We start from the raw sequence: 17,756 nt of genomic DNA, 5'->3' as shown, positions 1-17,756 counted from the left end.
TTAGTACATTATAATATACAAATTATTTCAGTGTTTTCTGAGTAAGAGTTACTTTGGAAACTTTAAAAACATAGACATTTGTTTTTAAAAATACAGAATCCACATGTGTTCTATCAGAATAACTGAGAGAAGGGGCCTGGGATTTTGTATTTTAAAAGTCTCAGATAATGTTCATTGTTGTTAAAGTATAGAAAGTATTGTGTCATACAAACTGAAAAAAAAAGGTTTTATTTAGGTAACTTACATGACCCAAACGTGTGTGATTTCTTCTGTGCAGATATGTCTGGAAGAAGTGCTAAAGCAATTTTTTCCTGATCTAATGCCAAAACTATCACTACTATTTTTAATAGAATAATCATTGCCCAGTGGCCCTAGCTGCATAGAAATATTCTGTTTTCCTCACACTTACAGCTCTTCCTCAAAGCATTAACAAAGTACTGTTCTCTTCAAGAAAAGTTCCTGGTGGTTGATCTATTTTGGTTTTATTAAAAGAGGAAATGCATTAAAAAAAGCACTGATTAGATTAGTTTCAAATTATTTTTCACTAGGGCTGTGAGGATTATTTAGTTTCCATGAAAGGGGATTAAACAATTTAACTATTAGCTTATGGGAATGTCACTTATGACCAAAAATCCTAGATTATGGTATGTGACTACATACAAAGAGAAAAGACGCATGTCACACAGAATGGAAGTTAGTGTTTTATATCCCACATAAAACATAATATATAACTAGCTATTAACAGTTAGGTATATAGATTAAGTATAATAGAGCTAAAATTCCAATTGTTACTTTATTTAGAGTTGGAAACATCTAAAAATAATGAGTTAAAGTTTCCTACCAACTTTTGAAAAAGTATTCACATCCTTTCAGAGACAGCAAGATTTATTTTTTATGTTGCTAAAATGTCTTTATTCTGCTGCATAAAATGTTGACAGAAGTTGAAGATCACTGCCTTCATTTTTATTTTGCAGTCATAATGTACTGTTTTTAAAAAGAATAAAACTTTTAACATGCTAAAAATTCTAAAAGATGCTTTAGATGTAGACTCTGTGACTTTAGAGATCCTTTAGTTCCTGCTGAGCGAGGGGAAAAGCCTTCTTCACTGTATGTCCATGAAATAACTACAATTATTCATTTCTAAAAGCAGCACCAGAAGCTGATTCTAGCTCCACAGAGCCTCTGCTTTCCATGGGAGTTGCAGATTAATTTTCTCTTCTTGCCACTGTGTGGATAGGGTTAAGTGTATTGGTAGAAGACCAAACAATTTAATGCAAATAGATTTTCAAGAAAGTTACTATGCTAAATACTTAATAGAAGGATTTCATCTACATACAGCAAGCAGTAACTGTGACCTGCTTTAGAGATGACATCATTGGGTGTCATGTGGCTCTTTATATGTTTCAGCCTCAGAAAGAGATAATCTGTAAAAGCCACAAGAGCCTGCTTTCTGCTGACCATCTTCAGCAGACAAGGCTGGTGACAGGGAGGAGGCAGACCTGTCTACAGAGTGTACCTAGCGCCTGTGGAGTTCTCAGCTTTGTTTTTATTTTGTATTTAAAAACTAAAAGATGACAGGATGAAGTGAATTGGCTGCTTTGGACTAATGGGAGCTTGTTTTCCGCATTAAGATCAAGAACTTTTCTGGGTCCTCTGTTCTCTTGAGTATCCTTATCTTCTGTGTATATTTTTTCAATTTGAAGAACATAGGCAAAGAGCTCAATGGGTTTTTTTTGTCAATATTAGAAGATTTCTGTTCCAAAATATCCTTTGAGCTGCCTGAGCATGGTTGACAACTGAAGGAAAAAAGCGCCTGCTTTGTAGTATGTGTTGTAGAAATTCTTCAGGTAACTTTACATGTGAACATAGGCAGCCCTGTATGGATTTCAAAGCCAGTTTGAATAAGCAAGGTTCTCTCTTGAATGGGCAAGAGTAACTCTTCAGCACCATGGAGAGGTCCGAGGTTCGCAGGACTGCGTGGGACTGTGACCAGGGCAAGCACGCTGATAGTGTAAGTTTGCTGAAAGAATGTCATTTATTTTAAGTACATCCTATTTTAGACATATGGGGAGATGAAACTCCCAAAGTCTGCCAAGTCAGGTTGAATTTAAGCTCTAAAAAGTAATAGCATTCATTTCATTTTAATTTCAGGATTAATCATTTTAAATATTATTTTAGAGAATGTTCATATATTAATTTTTAAATTGCTTATTATTGTGTTAGTTGATATATGACTGTTTAGTGCCTTCAATTTTGAGAATCTAACTTTTAAAATCAACCACAAATTAATTGCAACACAATCGGACAAGCCAGTTGCTCTGGGAATCGCATTTTTAAATCCATGTGTAAAGTGTTCCAAATGTATAGTTTGTTGCTCTTTGTAAACACAAGTCTCTCTATTAAAAGTAGTTTCTGATTTGTACTCATTTTGAGGAATAAACTTTTTGATCATAGAAGATACTTTCAATTACTAAAAGAGCAAATCTGTAGGTATTCTAACGGTGAGACACGTGGGGTTACTTACTGGCTTACAATATTTTACATTTATTTCTATCAAATACTTACAGGGAGAGCCTCTGAAAAGTTGAAAGGACAAAATGATCATATGTGGGTCTCTGAAGTGGCACTTTTAGCATCATTAGAAATATTTAATTGCTTTCAAAATAGTCCAATTTAGCTGTTCAAACCAAAAATTAAAAAAACATGTTATTTTTCAAAATCACCTTGTAACCCCCCCTCCTTAAAACCATTGAAGGTGTAGTTTTATGATTTTATGATGTCACATATCCAAAGAAGAAAAAATACTTGAATTACTACCAAAAATGATGACCCCTCCAACAGATAATTTTGATTAACTTATTCAAATTTGTCTAAGAGAAGATAGTGTCAGTTAAAAAGTAATTTAAGAAATAATTATCTTTTTCATGCTTCTTAAGTGTAGTTTAGAATATTTGTTTATGCTGAATCCTTTATTTTAAAGTCTTATAAAGCTATCTTTTTATATTATTGTAATATAAAATTTATTTCATTCAATAGTTCTCATATTTAAAAACTAGTAGTAAATGCAATTTACTTAGCTAAATCCCTAATTCAAATGTAACCAATTCTTTCTGCTATGGGTAATTTTCAAGTGAATTACTGTTGTTGTTAACTCTTCAGTAATTGGGCATTTGATTTTGGATAAATGGTACTTACATTTGGATGGTGTATGGAGTGCATAATTTTCAAAGGTATGACTTAATTTTATATTACACAGATCTTGTTATATGTTTTTGTCAGCTTTGCTTAATAGATCCACTGAATATTTACTTACTGGTATCAATATTTAAAAGAACTCAGTGTTTGAAAAGAGAAAAAGGTAGATTTATTTCAGCTCTTTTAGTTTCATTTTCCCAGATTATATAATTCTTCTTAGAGTTTGCAGGTAACTAGTGTTTTTCACTACTCTGGTTTTGCATTTTGATTTTTTCCTTATGATGAGCTGTATCCATTCCTTACTGGTGGTGAACTCTGGACAAGTCATTCTGGCTGACTAGACTGTTGCAATCTAATCCATAGGATTCAAGACTCGTATTGTAAGCATATATCTTCATGCCTTGAAATGAGGGTAGAGGGATAGACATTTATTCTTATTTTTTGTTTCTGTCTTTCTCAAGGATGTGATTCACTTATGATATTGCCAGAAGCATAATATTTTATATTTGTTGCTTTTTTGAAAACATTTTAGCAATATATTTATAACCATATATATCTAGCATACACATTTTGGGGTTGAAATATGGTGGTCTTTGAATTTATTTAACCAGAAATTGTTGCTGTAGGACAAACCACAAATGTGTTGGTTTCTGTATTGATAGCCTTTCAGTCATTAGTGAAAGAGTATAAGTCACCTGAATAATAGAAAAATATTCAGGCTATTTAGACTGAGCAATTCACATTTCTTTTTCTTTTAAAAAAAAACAACATTCTGTTGGTAGCAGATGTGTGTGAACAATCTTAAATTTAGTTGACTGACATTTTGCTTTTCTTGCCAATGTAAAAATATGCTCACAGATCTCTCTTTTTTGTGGTCCATCCACCCTTGCATAGCTTTGTAACCTTTGGCTACAACAGATTGAGGTAAACCACTCTAGTTAGATCCTTTACAGGGTGGCCAAACAAGACAGAGATGATAGGTTTGGTTCTTACTACTGATTTAAAACTTTCATCACTAAAAGAGAGAAGTTGATCTTGGAAATGGTTCTTAACATTAATGATGCTCAGTCTTTCCTCTTTTACACCAGTCTCCATCACAGCCCCCTCCAGAAGCAAGGTCTCTGGTGATAGCCCTACTAGAGTTGGTTCTGGAAAACAGGATGTGTTGCACCAGGTCCTAGAAGGTTGCTTTTCAGAGGAGTTTTGGGTTCCTGGGATTGTTTCCGTAAGCAGGATGATGCCTGGTTACATTGAGTTCTAGGCTTGTTTTAGAATGTTTCCACTGTATGGATAGGGCTCAGTGAGCAGTAGGGACATCTGTGTCCCAGCTTCCCAGAGAATCAACCTGAATTGATGCTTTTGCATAGAATGTTCTAGAAGCTGAATACTCATTATCTGAAATGGTTGGGGCCATATTTGTTTTCAATTTTGCACTTTTACTGATTTTGAAATATTTGTAAAAATGAGATATCCTAGTTATAGGACCCAATTCTAAACACAAAGTTCATTTATTTTTACATTATATATCTTAAAACCTAGCCTGAAGATTATTTTATACAATATTTTAATAATTTCATGCATGAGAAAAGCTTTATGGTATGGAATTTTCCACTTGTAATATGATTCCAACACTCAAAAAGTTTCATATTTTGGAGCATTTGGATTTTGGATTTTCGAGTTAACAGAAGCTCAAAGTCTATCAAGTGATTTTTTTCCTTAGTTACCATATTTTATTGTTGGTTACTCTTTCCCTTCCCTAATTTTCCTCTCAAGAGACATCTTTACTTTGTCTTACATAAGTGTGCTTTGAGATTGATATTAAATATTGTTAAAAATGATGGAGCAATATGAATTGTTTCAGAGGAATGAACTGAAAAGAGCTTAGAGACTTTCCACAGAAGACATTCACACAACTGATAGACCAGAAATATCCTCCAAAGAGAAATGAGTATAGAGACCATGTTTTTCTCATTTTAGTTTGTCTTTTGAAATGAATGTGGCATGCTCCCATAAATAAATTGAAACCAGAGCATCTAAAGCAAAACCCCACACCCACACAACCAGTTATGGGATGAACGCAGGCCATTTTCATCTTGCCTCGTTTGTCTTGTGCTCTGAACGTTTACCTTACTTGGCCTTTTGACATCATCTTGTCTGCACTTCTGAGCTTGATACACTGTCACAGTGTACAGTTCCATTGCTAAGACCCATCTTGATGCAACGCCCATTCAGAATCCAGAGCTCTACAGTGACCTCAGTGGTGTGCTTCTCCAGGATGTTGTTTTAGGATGTAACCTCTGACCTTTGTTTATCTCAGTGGTAAGTAATAAACATCTCTCCACCTGCGTTTCACTTTGGGTACATGGAAACTGATGAAACTATGTTGAGTGGAACAAGAAAGAATGTCTATAGACTCTCCATGACACAGTAATATGTTTTTTAAAGTGATCAAAGATAGTCTCATCCAAATGATTTGAGAGTGGTTGGGCCTACCATCAGCTGTCAGTGCTTCAGAGAAAATAATACAAATTTATCCATGTTTGGTTGTGATTGGGATTACTAGGGCTATAAACACAGGCATTGTGTCTGGACTGACTTTGATAGTTTTTTTTCTTTCCTAATGTCTTTGTAAATGAAAGAATAATACAAATTGACACATTTTTGGCTAATTAAATAGTCTTACCAAAGTAGTCTTAACTAATGGATCTGAGTTAGCTTGGAGTAAAATCTCTCATGATGTGTAATAGGTTTCATTGTAAACATTTTTATCAATAACCTTAAATATAATGTCTTTCCTACCTTTCACTTCATAGTTGAGGAAACCTTATTCCAAAGGCACAAAACAACTTGCTTAAGGTCAGACAGCTTGTCACCTTCAAAGGTGCAGCTAAAAACCAGTCTACTGACCCTCAGACAAGGACCTTTCTACAGGACCCATGATCACTGAGGGACCCTGAGATTGAGTTTAATGGAAATTTAAAAGAATGTACAATGTTTTCACCCTTAGAGCTTATTTCCACAGAAATAAGAAACTAGATTTTGGAGCATTTCGTACTTCCTTCCATACTTTGTTCTTCCACAAGAGGAATTCTCCCACCAAACTTATAGCTCCTGCTCTACAAACCTGGCACAAACTCCTAGATCTACTTAATGTTAACTTCTCTAGAGCCTCGCCTCTGTCTATTTCAGTCTTCCAGGTTACAGACTACAGAATCTGATCTATTTAATTTCGGATGAAAAACAACTTATTTAAAAAAAGGAAAATATTAAGAAACATACCACATACCTCACACTGAAGGGATAGGAAATTAAAGAGGAACTGAAAGAGCTTTGCTGGTCAAACAACTTCCCCCCACCCCACACTTGCCATGGGGTTCTAGCTTGCCCCTTACTTCTCTGAGATGCTTCATTCTAATTAAGGATTCTGAATTGGGCATCCCATTAACTGAGTTAGATTATGTGTTCAAGCCAGATTGCTAGGATTCAGGGAGGGGATAGAATCCTCTTCCATGTTATAATTTCCTTAATTGTGGGTTCTGTACTTTTGGAAGCAGAAGATCAGATGCATGGACACACACACAAACACACACACACACACACACACACACACAATACCAGTCCACTGTGCCTGCTGCTGGAGGTTCCCCCAGTGCCCCATCAGATCTAGTGATAATGGTCCTTGCTGGTACCACCAATCCAACTGGCCACATGCCCAAACCACTTCACTGCTATGCCTAGACTAAGCCTCCTAGTTGCATCTCTTGGGATGTGTTTTGATCACTTTCATGACTTTATAACCCTAATCCATCTAACATCCTGTGTGAGCTTTGCTCCGGTCCCTTCGGATGCTAGCTGAACTTTTCAGGCTCTTTCCTTACAACACTTGGCCTTGAGAACTTAATTCAGACTCTGGACCATGGGATAAGCCTGCTTGGCTGTTACCCAGACATTTGATGCCTCTCCTGTGGGGGTTCCTCATCTGAAAATGAGGAAATGGGCTCCATTCCCATTAGTCTCAGAGGGACACCAAAGCTTAACAAGATGGTGCTTGGAGATATTTGGAACACAGGGTGGCATTGTCACATTATTATTTTCACAAGCTGATAACCTGAAGGGGGAAAATAAAGAGTGGAAATTTAATGCCAGAGAGATTTTTGGCACTTTGTCAATTCGACATTAGCTTTGAGGGTTTTTGGAATTTCGCCTGAATTTTTCAGCACCAAGCAGTTAAAAGCTGTGTTTTTTCTGGGCTCGTGATATTCCTGTCCCCAGAGATGGCATTAAGCATTTGTGAGGGATGAACTGTGCCAGGCCATCTTCCAACGTCCCACCAGCAGTCACAGAAAAGCAGCATTCACTCTGTAAATTGCTGCTCGCACTCACATTTGCACTTGGAACAGCACCTCTGACTTGTGCCAGGAGAACAGGGCTGGGGAAGCAGTCATCCATCTGCATCCTCACGTGTAAGTAAGTTCCCAGGGCCACATGGCCTTTGTGGCTGGGTGGTTCCCTTCTGAGTGGTCACACGGACCCTGCTGATGGTCACAGAACCTCTTCAGACCTTTCACATGTCACCTTTGCCAACTAAACCAGTGAGTGTGCCAGGTAGAAGTAGGGAAGAGAGCTACGCTCTTTTGGGACTCCATTTTAATGATTTTGGAAGGAAGAGAGGCAGGAAAACTTGTTGGAAGCAGTTAGTCTTACAACGTTCTGTATTTGGACAAGATAATTTTCAAATACATAAGCTTCCATATTTATGCCTAAAACATGCTTACCTATATTTAGAAAAGAATAATATGCCTGTCATATATAAAAGGTCTCCGTAAGGATCACGCAGTATCAAGAGCTACCAAGTACAGTTTTGAATGTACTTACTCTTATGTGAGACATTTTTAATCTTCATAAGGACCAAGAGATCTGAGTTTGTCAACAGAAGGGAGCTACTGACAGTCTACACAAACTACATTGACCACAAATTTATCTAAAACTGTTAGGAAATGAGACTTCTACATAATGAAATCTACCAATACTGGCAAGTTATCTTTTTATTTTAAGTCGACAACATTTTGGATGTCACTTCTAAATTATGTTATCAAATTCTCTGTCACATTTTACAGCAATGCTTCTTCATTTCTAATTACAATTTGTATCTATGTTCAATTTATGAACTATATTTTACCTTTAATTCAACAGATACTACTATTGTTAATATTTTGAGGAATATCCCTGTTTTTAATACTCAATATTTAAACTACACAGTGTATATAAGTATCAAAACATCAATGATAGCCTATAAATATGTGTAATGTTTATCTTTTTATGTATCAATTTATAAAGTAAAATTAATGTAAGAGTAAAAATTATAAAAAAATTATTTTAATATCTGTTGTTAAAATTTCTCAGTCATATAGTCTAGTATGAATGTTTCATATTAATTATATAGATATATATGATAGAATTCATTGACATGTCACTTCTGTTGTCAATATAGACTGCACTGGGGGAGCTTATATATGATTGCATTTCTTTTTCCTTACAAGAGATCATCATAAGTAGCTTAAAAATCTTTATTAAGTTTTTTAAGAATATTGGTACATATTGTTACAATCCTGGAGCTATTCTGCCAGTACCATTAGTATGACAGGTTGAAAGGAGCCTGTGCTTTAATTCTGAATGTCTTCTGTAGTTACTCAATTTTAACTATGTCACCAGTTTTATAGTCATTGAGATTCAGTCTGTGAGTTGTCTGGCCACATTTTTGCCTACTGTTTGATTAGTTTTTCTCAATTACTTGCATAAGCTCTTTAATTATCATCTGTGTTGAACTTTTGCCTTCATTTTTCTGGAACTATTTTCCTTGATCGTGTGTTTATCTGTGTTTATGTTGTTTTAATCTATAAATTTTGTGATGGTTTATTTTTGAATTGAGACATAATATTTGCACATCTTCATGGGATATGCTGTGGCCTTTCAACAATCTACAGAATTTTAAGTCATTTCGATAAGATAAAATCTACTTAGTACCTCTTTTAACCTATCTGTTTTGGTGGGCTATTTTAATAGTTTCATGTTTAACATTTGCCTGCAATTCATTTGAAATTTCGATGTAAGACATGAAAAGAAGTCATAGTTTTCTTTTATTTCAAACAGTTATTCCATTGTCTCGACACCATTTAATAACCAATTAATTCTTTGTTGTTCACTAGTTTGTGATAAGATTTTTATCATGTGTCAGAAGTCTATCTATGAGAACGGCTTTCTGAATTACTTTTCTGGTTTCACATGTCAATTCTATCTGTATTTAGTCTGAAATTTTATATTTTTAATGATGGATTTTAATACCTAGTTGGGAAATTCTCTATTTCTTTTCATGTTCTTGATTAGTTACATTCATTCAAAAAACTTTAAAACTGTGTAGTTAAGTTCCAAAAGAAAGCATTTGGAGATTTTAATTGGAGACTTCCAACACACTGATCCATATATTGATATGATAAGAACTGATATCTTTCAATATTTATTCTTCCCATCTGTGAACGTGGTCTGGATAGATAGACATAGACATATATGTGGATATGGATAGACAGATATCAGGAAAGATTTTAAGCTTTATCATGTAATATATTTTTGCTTTTTTATTAAGATTATTCTAACGTAAAAGGATTCTTTGCTTCCTTTTTTCTATCTCTGCCTGGTTGTCACTAGAATATAGGAGCAATGACTTTTTGTCATGTTGATTTGTACATCTTTTCACTTTTTTATGATCTCTTATTACTACTTAACAATTTTTTAGTTGACTCTTTTGGGATTTCTAAGCATGTAATATGTTCTACTGTAAATAATAATAAATGTACCTCCTACTTCAGAACAGTCGTATTGTATTGACTAGAAAAACCCAAAACAATGTAGGTTGTCTTATATCCCTACATGGTGTGTAGGAACTAAGCATTCTTGCAGTGTGGAATAATTCCTGTTTGGTTTTAATGGGTAGTTCTCATTTTCTCTGCCTTATTAGATATTCAGATTTTCTATATTACCATAAGTTGATTCCAGGGCTTATTTCTAAGATATATCAGACTACTGTGAGATTAATTAGCATAGTATTATTCTATTTTAAAGTCTCTTCTCTATTTTCTTATTATATTTAATATTTATAATTTATTAATTTTTTCTTTTATAATAATCAGCTATTATCTTAATTCTGCTCCATTTTCTAATTGATACATTTTAATATCAGAATATTTACTTCATCTGTTAACATTAGGTATATTTTGTGGTTCCATCTATTAGTTCTTAAATTTACTGCATATTTAATTTATTTATGTTAATAAATATTTTAAATAAGATTAAAGTCTCAAATCTACTCCTAAATCTGTTTTTTCTTGAATCTAATCTAATAAGCAGTATACTTATTTTCTTTATCTTATAAGATTTTGTAATGAACTATTATTTAGAAAAGCATTTGAATTTTTTTTTACATGCTGATATTTGAGCCCAGGTTCTTATACATGCTAAGCACTCATTCAACCACTGAGCCTTTGAATACTTTTAGTTAGTGAGAATTTGAAAATTGTTAAATATTGAAACAATAATTGCTTATTTTGTTAAATTGAAGCCATAAAGTCTAACCTCTGTGGATTTGCTTTGGGGTATTTGTACAGGAGTGACTTTTGGTGTCATATACAAATATGATTTAATTTTGTCACTATTCCATGAATATTTTAAAAGAGGTTGTGATCTTTATTTTTAGGGTAAAAAGAGTCACTATGTTAATTTATTAAACAATATTTAATATTCTTTATTCTTTTTTATGTTTCCCTTATAAATAAGTTATAAATTTTATTGGTGAATATTTTGTTTTAAGTGATCATTTATAAACATTATGTAGTTGAATGTTATTTAAAGTAGAAACAACTCTTTTACTTTATTCAAGGATTCATTAAAATAGCTATAATTGGCTGGGCATAGTGGTATATGCTTGTAATCCCAGAATTCAAGAGGCTGACACAGGAGGATTGTGAATTCTGGAGCAGCCTGGGCTATGAAGCAAGACCCTGTCTCAAACAAATAAGCAACAACAAAAAAAAAGTGTAATAGTAAACTATTGATAACTTCTATTTTCTCTTACCTTGTGTTTTGTTTTGTGTGTTTCATACCTCATTACTTTTCTTTCTTATCTGAGTTATATTTTATTTATTTTTATGCAGTTGGTTGTTTTATATATATATGTACATATATATGTCTGATTTTAAGAATAAAAACTTAAGTTGCATCTTTTTTTCATCTCTCTGTACTAACTTTGGGTAAATGTTCACTTATTGAGGATCTGCTCCTTGCTGGACAAGGCCTGGGGCGGGGTATGGTAGCAGTGAGGACAGGTGCAGTCCTATCCTCTGTAACAGCTCCCTGACCACTGCTCCTCCCCATACTTCTCAGTCTTTATCAAAATAATCTGAGCCAGAGAACCCAGATTGTTGTTCTACATCTTCTTTAAAAACACATTTTGGAGCTGGTCTTTCAAGAACTATGTTTTGATATTTATATTCATTTTTTTATGTTTTAATGACAACTAACTAGGCTTGATATGTATTTTCTTCATTTCAGTTATGCCAGTGTTTTATACTATAGTTTTCCCATTCTTATTTGTATTTTGTTCAATTTTGGAGAAGGCAAGAAAAAAACTTATTATTTATGTGAATATTAGAATATGCATTTTGTAGATTTTTTTGCATGAATTCTAGCTGGATTGGGCATAGAATTTTTTTTTTTGGTGGTACTAGGGTTTGAACTCAGGGCCTCACACTTGCTTGGCAGGAGCTCTACCACTTGAGCTATTCCACCAGCCCTGGATATAGAATTCTTGAGTCACAATATTCTATAGGCATTCTTTCATTATGTTTTATATTGTGAAGGAGAATAAAGGAAATATGTATTTTGTTTTTGTACTATTTTGACCAATGGGGAACCTGCATTTTATGTTAAATTACTGTCTAGCACACACCTATAACAATTATAGCAGCTGCAACTTGCAGGTAATTGTATGTGAAGTGCTTTCGAAGTGTTTGGTGTAACTAACTCATTTGATCTTCACAACAACCTATGAGGTAAGACCAATAATGACTCCCATTTTACAGATGAATGATGTGAGTCACAGAGACTTCACCTCACAATCCAGATCTGGCAAGGCAAGAAGGGAGCAGTCTCTCTGGTAAGGTGGTCCCATGAGGTAGACAGAGCTCCCCCTTCTCCACACACACACACACACACACACATCATCTTTCTGTAATGATATCAGTAAGGCTTCCCCAGCCCATGTCTGCAAGTCACCAAGGGATTCTGGAAGCCATCCCTGATTCCTTTCTGTTTTTCTTTACCACCATTCCATCTTCTCATTCCACATCTTTTTTGACTTTGAAGATCATTTTGGGTCGATCTTCAAAAAGTCTCTTTAATATGTAACTTTTCCTCACCACAGTCATCAACCCTTTGCCTAAGCCACCATCACCCTTTACCTGCACTGCTACCATGTCCCCAACCTGAGCTCCCTGTCACCTCACATCCAATCTCCATGGAGCAGCTGGCATAAGCTCATTAGGATCTGAGTTGGATTGCTGTCTCTTTACTTCAGTAGGACCCAATTGCATCTTAAGAAAATTCAAACTCTTTACCCTAGCCTTATAATCTGACTCCAGAGTCTAGGAACATGGTCTAGTCACTTCAGCTTGCTGCATGTATCAGAGGACCAGGCAGTGGGGGTAGCAAAAGATCCTGCTGCCAGACAATGAAGTCACATTGAACAGCTGTCTCTTGATACCAAATACAGGATGTGCTTGGTCAAAGTTTTTACCTCTAGACCCAAGAAGACTGTTGAATTCACCAATGGGGAACTAAGCAATTAGGAAGGAATACCCTTCTCACTGAAGCAAAAAAAAAAAAAAAAAAAGTGGGTAGCACAGAACGCAATACTATACAGCCATAAAAAAAAAAAGGACAATCTTAATTTACTAATATGAAGTGATTTTTGGGACATATTGAGAGAACAACAGAATAGGTCAGAACATACTATATATAGTATGTTACCTGCTGTGTAAGAACAGCAGGAGGGGGATTAAATAAATAAATACAAAAATATGTAAATATCTGTACTTGGATTTTTTTATCCAGCAAAAAGAAAAAAAAAATGAAAAGAAAGACCTAACAAGCTAACGAACTAACAAAGATGTTTACCCAGATGTGGAGAGAGGGAACATGGTAGAGTAGGCAGTGACAAAAATGGTATCTCTATGATTACACCATATGTCGAACTTTTGAACTTGGGATAATGTAAATATATTCAGGAAACGAGTTCATATAAAAGAGAAAATATGACAATCCCTAAAAGTAGAAAATTAATGGAAAGTGAAACTAATTATATGTGCCATAACCACAAAGAGAAAAGAATGATTTCAAGTGACTCTAGGACATAGTGTTTGACTTTGTCTTTACAAGAGTATCTAAGGACGTAGAGAAATCCAATGAACCATTGAACTTCACTCATTAGTGACACTAGTATTATTACAGTGGAATTATCATAGTGCTTTAATTTGTAGTTATTTGTATAATTCAAGTTATTGTCTTATTATTATAAGGAATTAAGGTTTTTAGATTTGATAAGAGAAATTCAGTTGAAGCCAAATAAATTGGAGGGTGAATGTGGTAGAAATATTATGTACACGTGTATGAAAATGGAAAAGTGAGAACTGTTCCACCTATTCCAGGAATGGGGAAAAGAGGGGATAAAGGAAAATGATGGAGGGGATGAGTTCAATTATGATACATTTAAGAACTTTTGTAAATGTCACAGTGTACCTCCAGCACAACAATAATAAAAAATAAAAATAAATAAAGCAACACTTAGCACCTTTACCCAGAAGTTACCTTGAGGTGGAGTGACTGGGAATTGTATGGAAATGCTTTACAGACAGACATCCTTCATGTGTGCTAATAAATGACTTTTTCATTGTTTAAAAAAGAAATATTGCATAATTAAGTGTAAAATGAAAACAGCCATATAAACTTAACTTTTGTTTTTCTTTAAAAAAATGTGTATTTCCTATTTTTAGCCAGTGAAAAGGCATAGAATTTCTAAATACCAATGCACTCTGAAAGGAACCAGAGCTACTTATAGAAATGATGGATCCTGAGACTAAGATAAAAAACATACAAAGTTCACAAGGAAGATTCCAAAGACGGTAGAATTGTGTCAAAACACATTGAGGCTCCAACTGGTCAAAGATGAGAAAATGTGCACTTGACAAAGATAATGAATGCAATTGTTAGAAACAAAGTTAAAAAATACAAACTCAAGAACTCATAATACAACACTAAAAAGAAAGGTGTAATTGGGTAGCAACAATTCATTACTCTAAAACAGGCCATTAATGAGAAACAATTAAACATAAAGTCTGTTTTCTCTAGTATGTCCCATATTTGGGATAGTCAAAGAAACACAGCGAATAAGAGTAATTTCTTTACAAAATTCCAAGCAATGTGTGTGGGAGAATGACATAATTAGAAATTTATGATTTTGCAACTTCAGTGAAATAGTAGATCATGGTCTAATGTGTCCAGGAATGGATAAAGCCACAAATGAAAGAGTGATGGCAACTTATACCAAAGAGACATCAGGCTGCATGTCCTGAACCCACAGATGGGTCAGTCTGCTACCGTGAGTTTCTGTCCCCTTGATCTGACTCAAGTCGGGTAGCACAATGCTACCTGTGACCTCTCCCTGTGAAAACAGTCAAAGTCAAATCTAATCAAGTCTTTATGTCTAATTTCCATTTACTGGAAATATGGTGGGTGAAGGGTCACAAGTTAAATGACCTCATAAAGACATCAACGGAAAAGTGCAAATGTGTGATATTCAGTGAGACAACTGACTCCGGTCCTTCAATAATTCAATGCAATGAAAAGAATATTGCTAAAAATGAAAAAAAGAGCATCCACTCTATATTAAATGAGATTCAAAGAACATAATAACCAAGTGCTAACTGTGAGTGGGCTTTGGCTGCTGACTCAAGAGCCAAAAGATAGAAAATAATGGCTAGTAAGCAACCTTTAATCAATGTAATAATGAAGACATCTTTCCCTATTTAGTTGGTTGATTTGTTATTCTGTAGCTGTCATGTATGTTAAGTGAAGATATTCTCAGCAGGCTAGAACAAATTCCAGCACTGTGAAGCTCCTTGTTTGGCATTTGCCATGTCCTAGAATAGAGAGAATAACTGTGACTCCACCGTGCAGCCATCCATGTGGCTATAGGTGCCCAATCAGAAGGGAGAACACTGCTCTCAAAAGGTGGAAGCAGTGAGCCTCAGGCCTTTGTAAACTCATCTGGGCAATGAACTTTGTCCATCTATTCATCTTGGTGAGTGCCAATGTTTACATGGAGGCAAGAAGGTGGTGGAGAGGTGGTGGGTGACGTAGGCGAGAAGGTGGCATGGATGTCACTTTTGTTTCTTGCTCTGACCTTCATCCTGTTCTCTGTTTTCACCTGTGGTCTGAAGCCACACTGCAATTCTATAGGTCCTTGCTGACATCGCCAACTAGCAGTCTGTGGAAGGACTATAAATGATGCAAAGAGCAGGTGGCTAATGCAAAAGGAATCTCAGATACATGGGAGGTGTAAGTCTTTCTCTCCATACTTCCTTTCCTCTGATATTGTCCTGGTATCAAATTAGCTGCTGGGGCTTGTAAACTTAATTATTCTCAGAATGTCCTTCAAACTATTTAATGTGATAGTTAGAATAGAAAAATAAATCTCTTTTCTCTCTTCCTCTCTAAGTTGGGAGGGAAGAAGTGAGACAGAATGCATGCAAGAAAGATAATTATTCTATCTTTCAGATAATTATTTTTAGAGGCAAATTAAAGGAGCACAGGGGACTTTTAAGAACCAAGGAACCAGTGTTCAGCAGCAGATTCATGCGTAGAAAACAAGTCAGGTCAGGCATGGTGGGGCACATTGTAATCCCAGCTACTTAGGAGTCAGAAATTGGGAGGATCATAGTTTCAGGCCAGCCTTGGAAAAAAAAATTAGTGAAACTCCCATCTCAACAAACAAGATGAAATTGGTGGTACATATCTGTAATCCCAGCTATGCAGGAGCATAGACAGGAGTGTAGTCTGAGGCCAGCCCTGAAGAAGGCCTATCTAAAAAATAATTAAAACATAGAAAGGCGGTGGGGCTCGGCGTAGGTGGTAGAACACCTGACTACCAAGGATGAGGGACTGGGTTCAATCCCAGGTATTGCCAAAAAAAAAAATAAAAAAAGAGAAAAGAAAAGAAATTCAGGTGAGAAGGTACAAGGCAAGATGACTATGATCTCTCCTAACTCCAGAGACAGCACTCAGCAGATCATGTCCTTGGAGCTGTGTGATCATCTGTTTTGAGTGGGTCAGTGCACAACTTCCGTTTCACATTCACCTGGAGAGAAGTTGGGTTCACTGCTCCTGGGGTCTTTGGGAAGTGCTGCGCTGATCTAGGGCAAAACTAGCAAATGCTGGTTTCAGCAGCACAGGAGTGTCCCCAGCAGCAGAATGGCTATGCAGTTTCATCTCTGCATTGACAGGAAGTGACAAACACTAAGAGTTTGTTTTGGGGTTTTCAATGAGCTCTCACAAGCTGAGCTGCTAAAGATGTCTCTTTGTATGGTGAAACAACGTCACAGATTGTCATTTGAGAATGCCTAGGTACCACTTAGAGCACACCTTTTGGCTGAGATTTGAGGTGACATTTTTCTTTCAGTAACACTTGCAAGTGACACACCATGATTTATAATTGTATTTGGCTATTGTCTGCAATGCTGCAGAAAGGCGAAAAGTCATTCAACTACTGCCAAGTGTATTTGCAGTTATTGTGCAGATCCCTTATTCAAAACATTTAAAAGTCTTCATATAGAATCAACATTTGACTTTTCAGAGAATAAAAACAGTGAATGAGAAACCAAGTTTTGTCTTTACCTGTAGAAGGTGGAAGTCCGTCCTAGAGTCTCAAAGCACATTGAGGAATGGGCGGGCAGCAGGTCTCCATTCATGACTGGAGTGCCGGCCTCCAGAGGCGTTTCACACCCTACATCTGTCTGTTCCCTAGGAACTCGGACCATGCTTCCTGAGCATTGTAGAATAGATCAGAAGGGACTAGAAACCAGACCAGAAATAGTTTTCCCTGGTCTACCTAAGGAATCCTTCCTGGGCTGGGAACAATGGCTCACACCTGTAATCCCAGCTAGGCAAGAAGCAGAGATTGGGAGGATCATGGTTTGAGCCCAGCCCTCATAAAAAGTTAGCAAGACTATTTCAATCAACAAGTCAGCATGGTGGCGTGTATCTGTAATCTCTACTACAGGGGAGGTATAGATAAAAGGATCTCAGTCCAAGTAGGCTGAGCAGAAACCCAAGACCCTATTTGAAAAATAACTAAAGTGATAGAAGGACTAGAGGCATGGCCCACGTGGTAGAGCACTTGGTTAACAAGCGTGAGGATTTATTCTGCAGCTCACTTAGCTGGTTCAGAATTCGTGAGC

At 35.7% G+C, this 17,756-nt stretch overlaps 1 protein-coding gene across 3 annotated transcripts in view; it reads left to right on the top strand.

Moving 5' to 3' along the window:
- Positions 1–17,756, top strand: part of Schip1 (schwannomin interacting protein 1) — a 708,363-nt gene that overhangs the window by 193,432 nt on the left and 497,175 nt on the right. Inside the window, exon 1 of one of the 3 annotated variants that reach the window (XM_074073893.1) lies at positions 1,429–2,011. The exons of 1 other annotated variant lie outside the window; for it this stretch is intronic. In XM_074073893.1, coding sequence (XP_073929994.1) covers positions 1,949–2,011 — 63 coding nt within the window. In that variant the 5' untranslated portion in view covers positions 1,429–1,948. Of the gene's footprint in view, positions 1–1,428; positions 2,012–17,756 lie in introns of those variants that run through there. One more of the 3 variants, XM_074073898.1, reaches the window with a different exon arrangement.

This window comes from Castor canadensis, chromosome 5 (genome assembly GCF_047511655.1).
Source record: "Castor canadensis chromosome 5, mCasCan1.hap1v2, whole genome shotgun sequence".
Lineage (NCBI taxonomy): Eukaryota > Metazoa > Chordata > Mammalia > Rodentia > Castoridae > Castor > Castor canadensis.
Note: the sequence above shows the minus strand (reverse complement) of the source record. Positions and strands in the feature narration are given on the sequence as shown.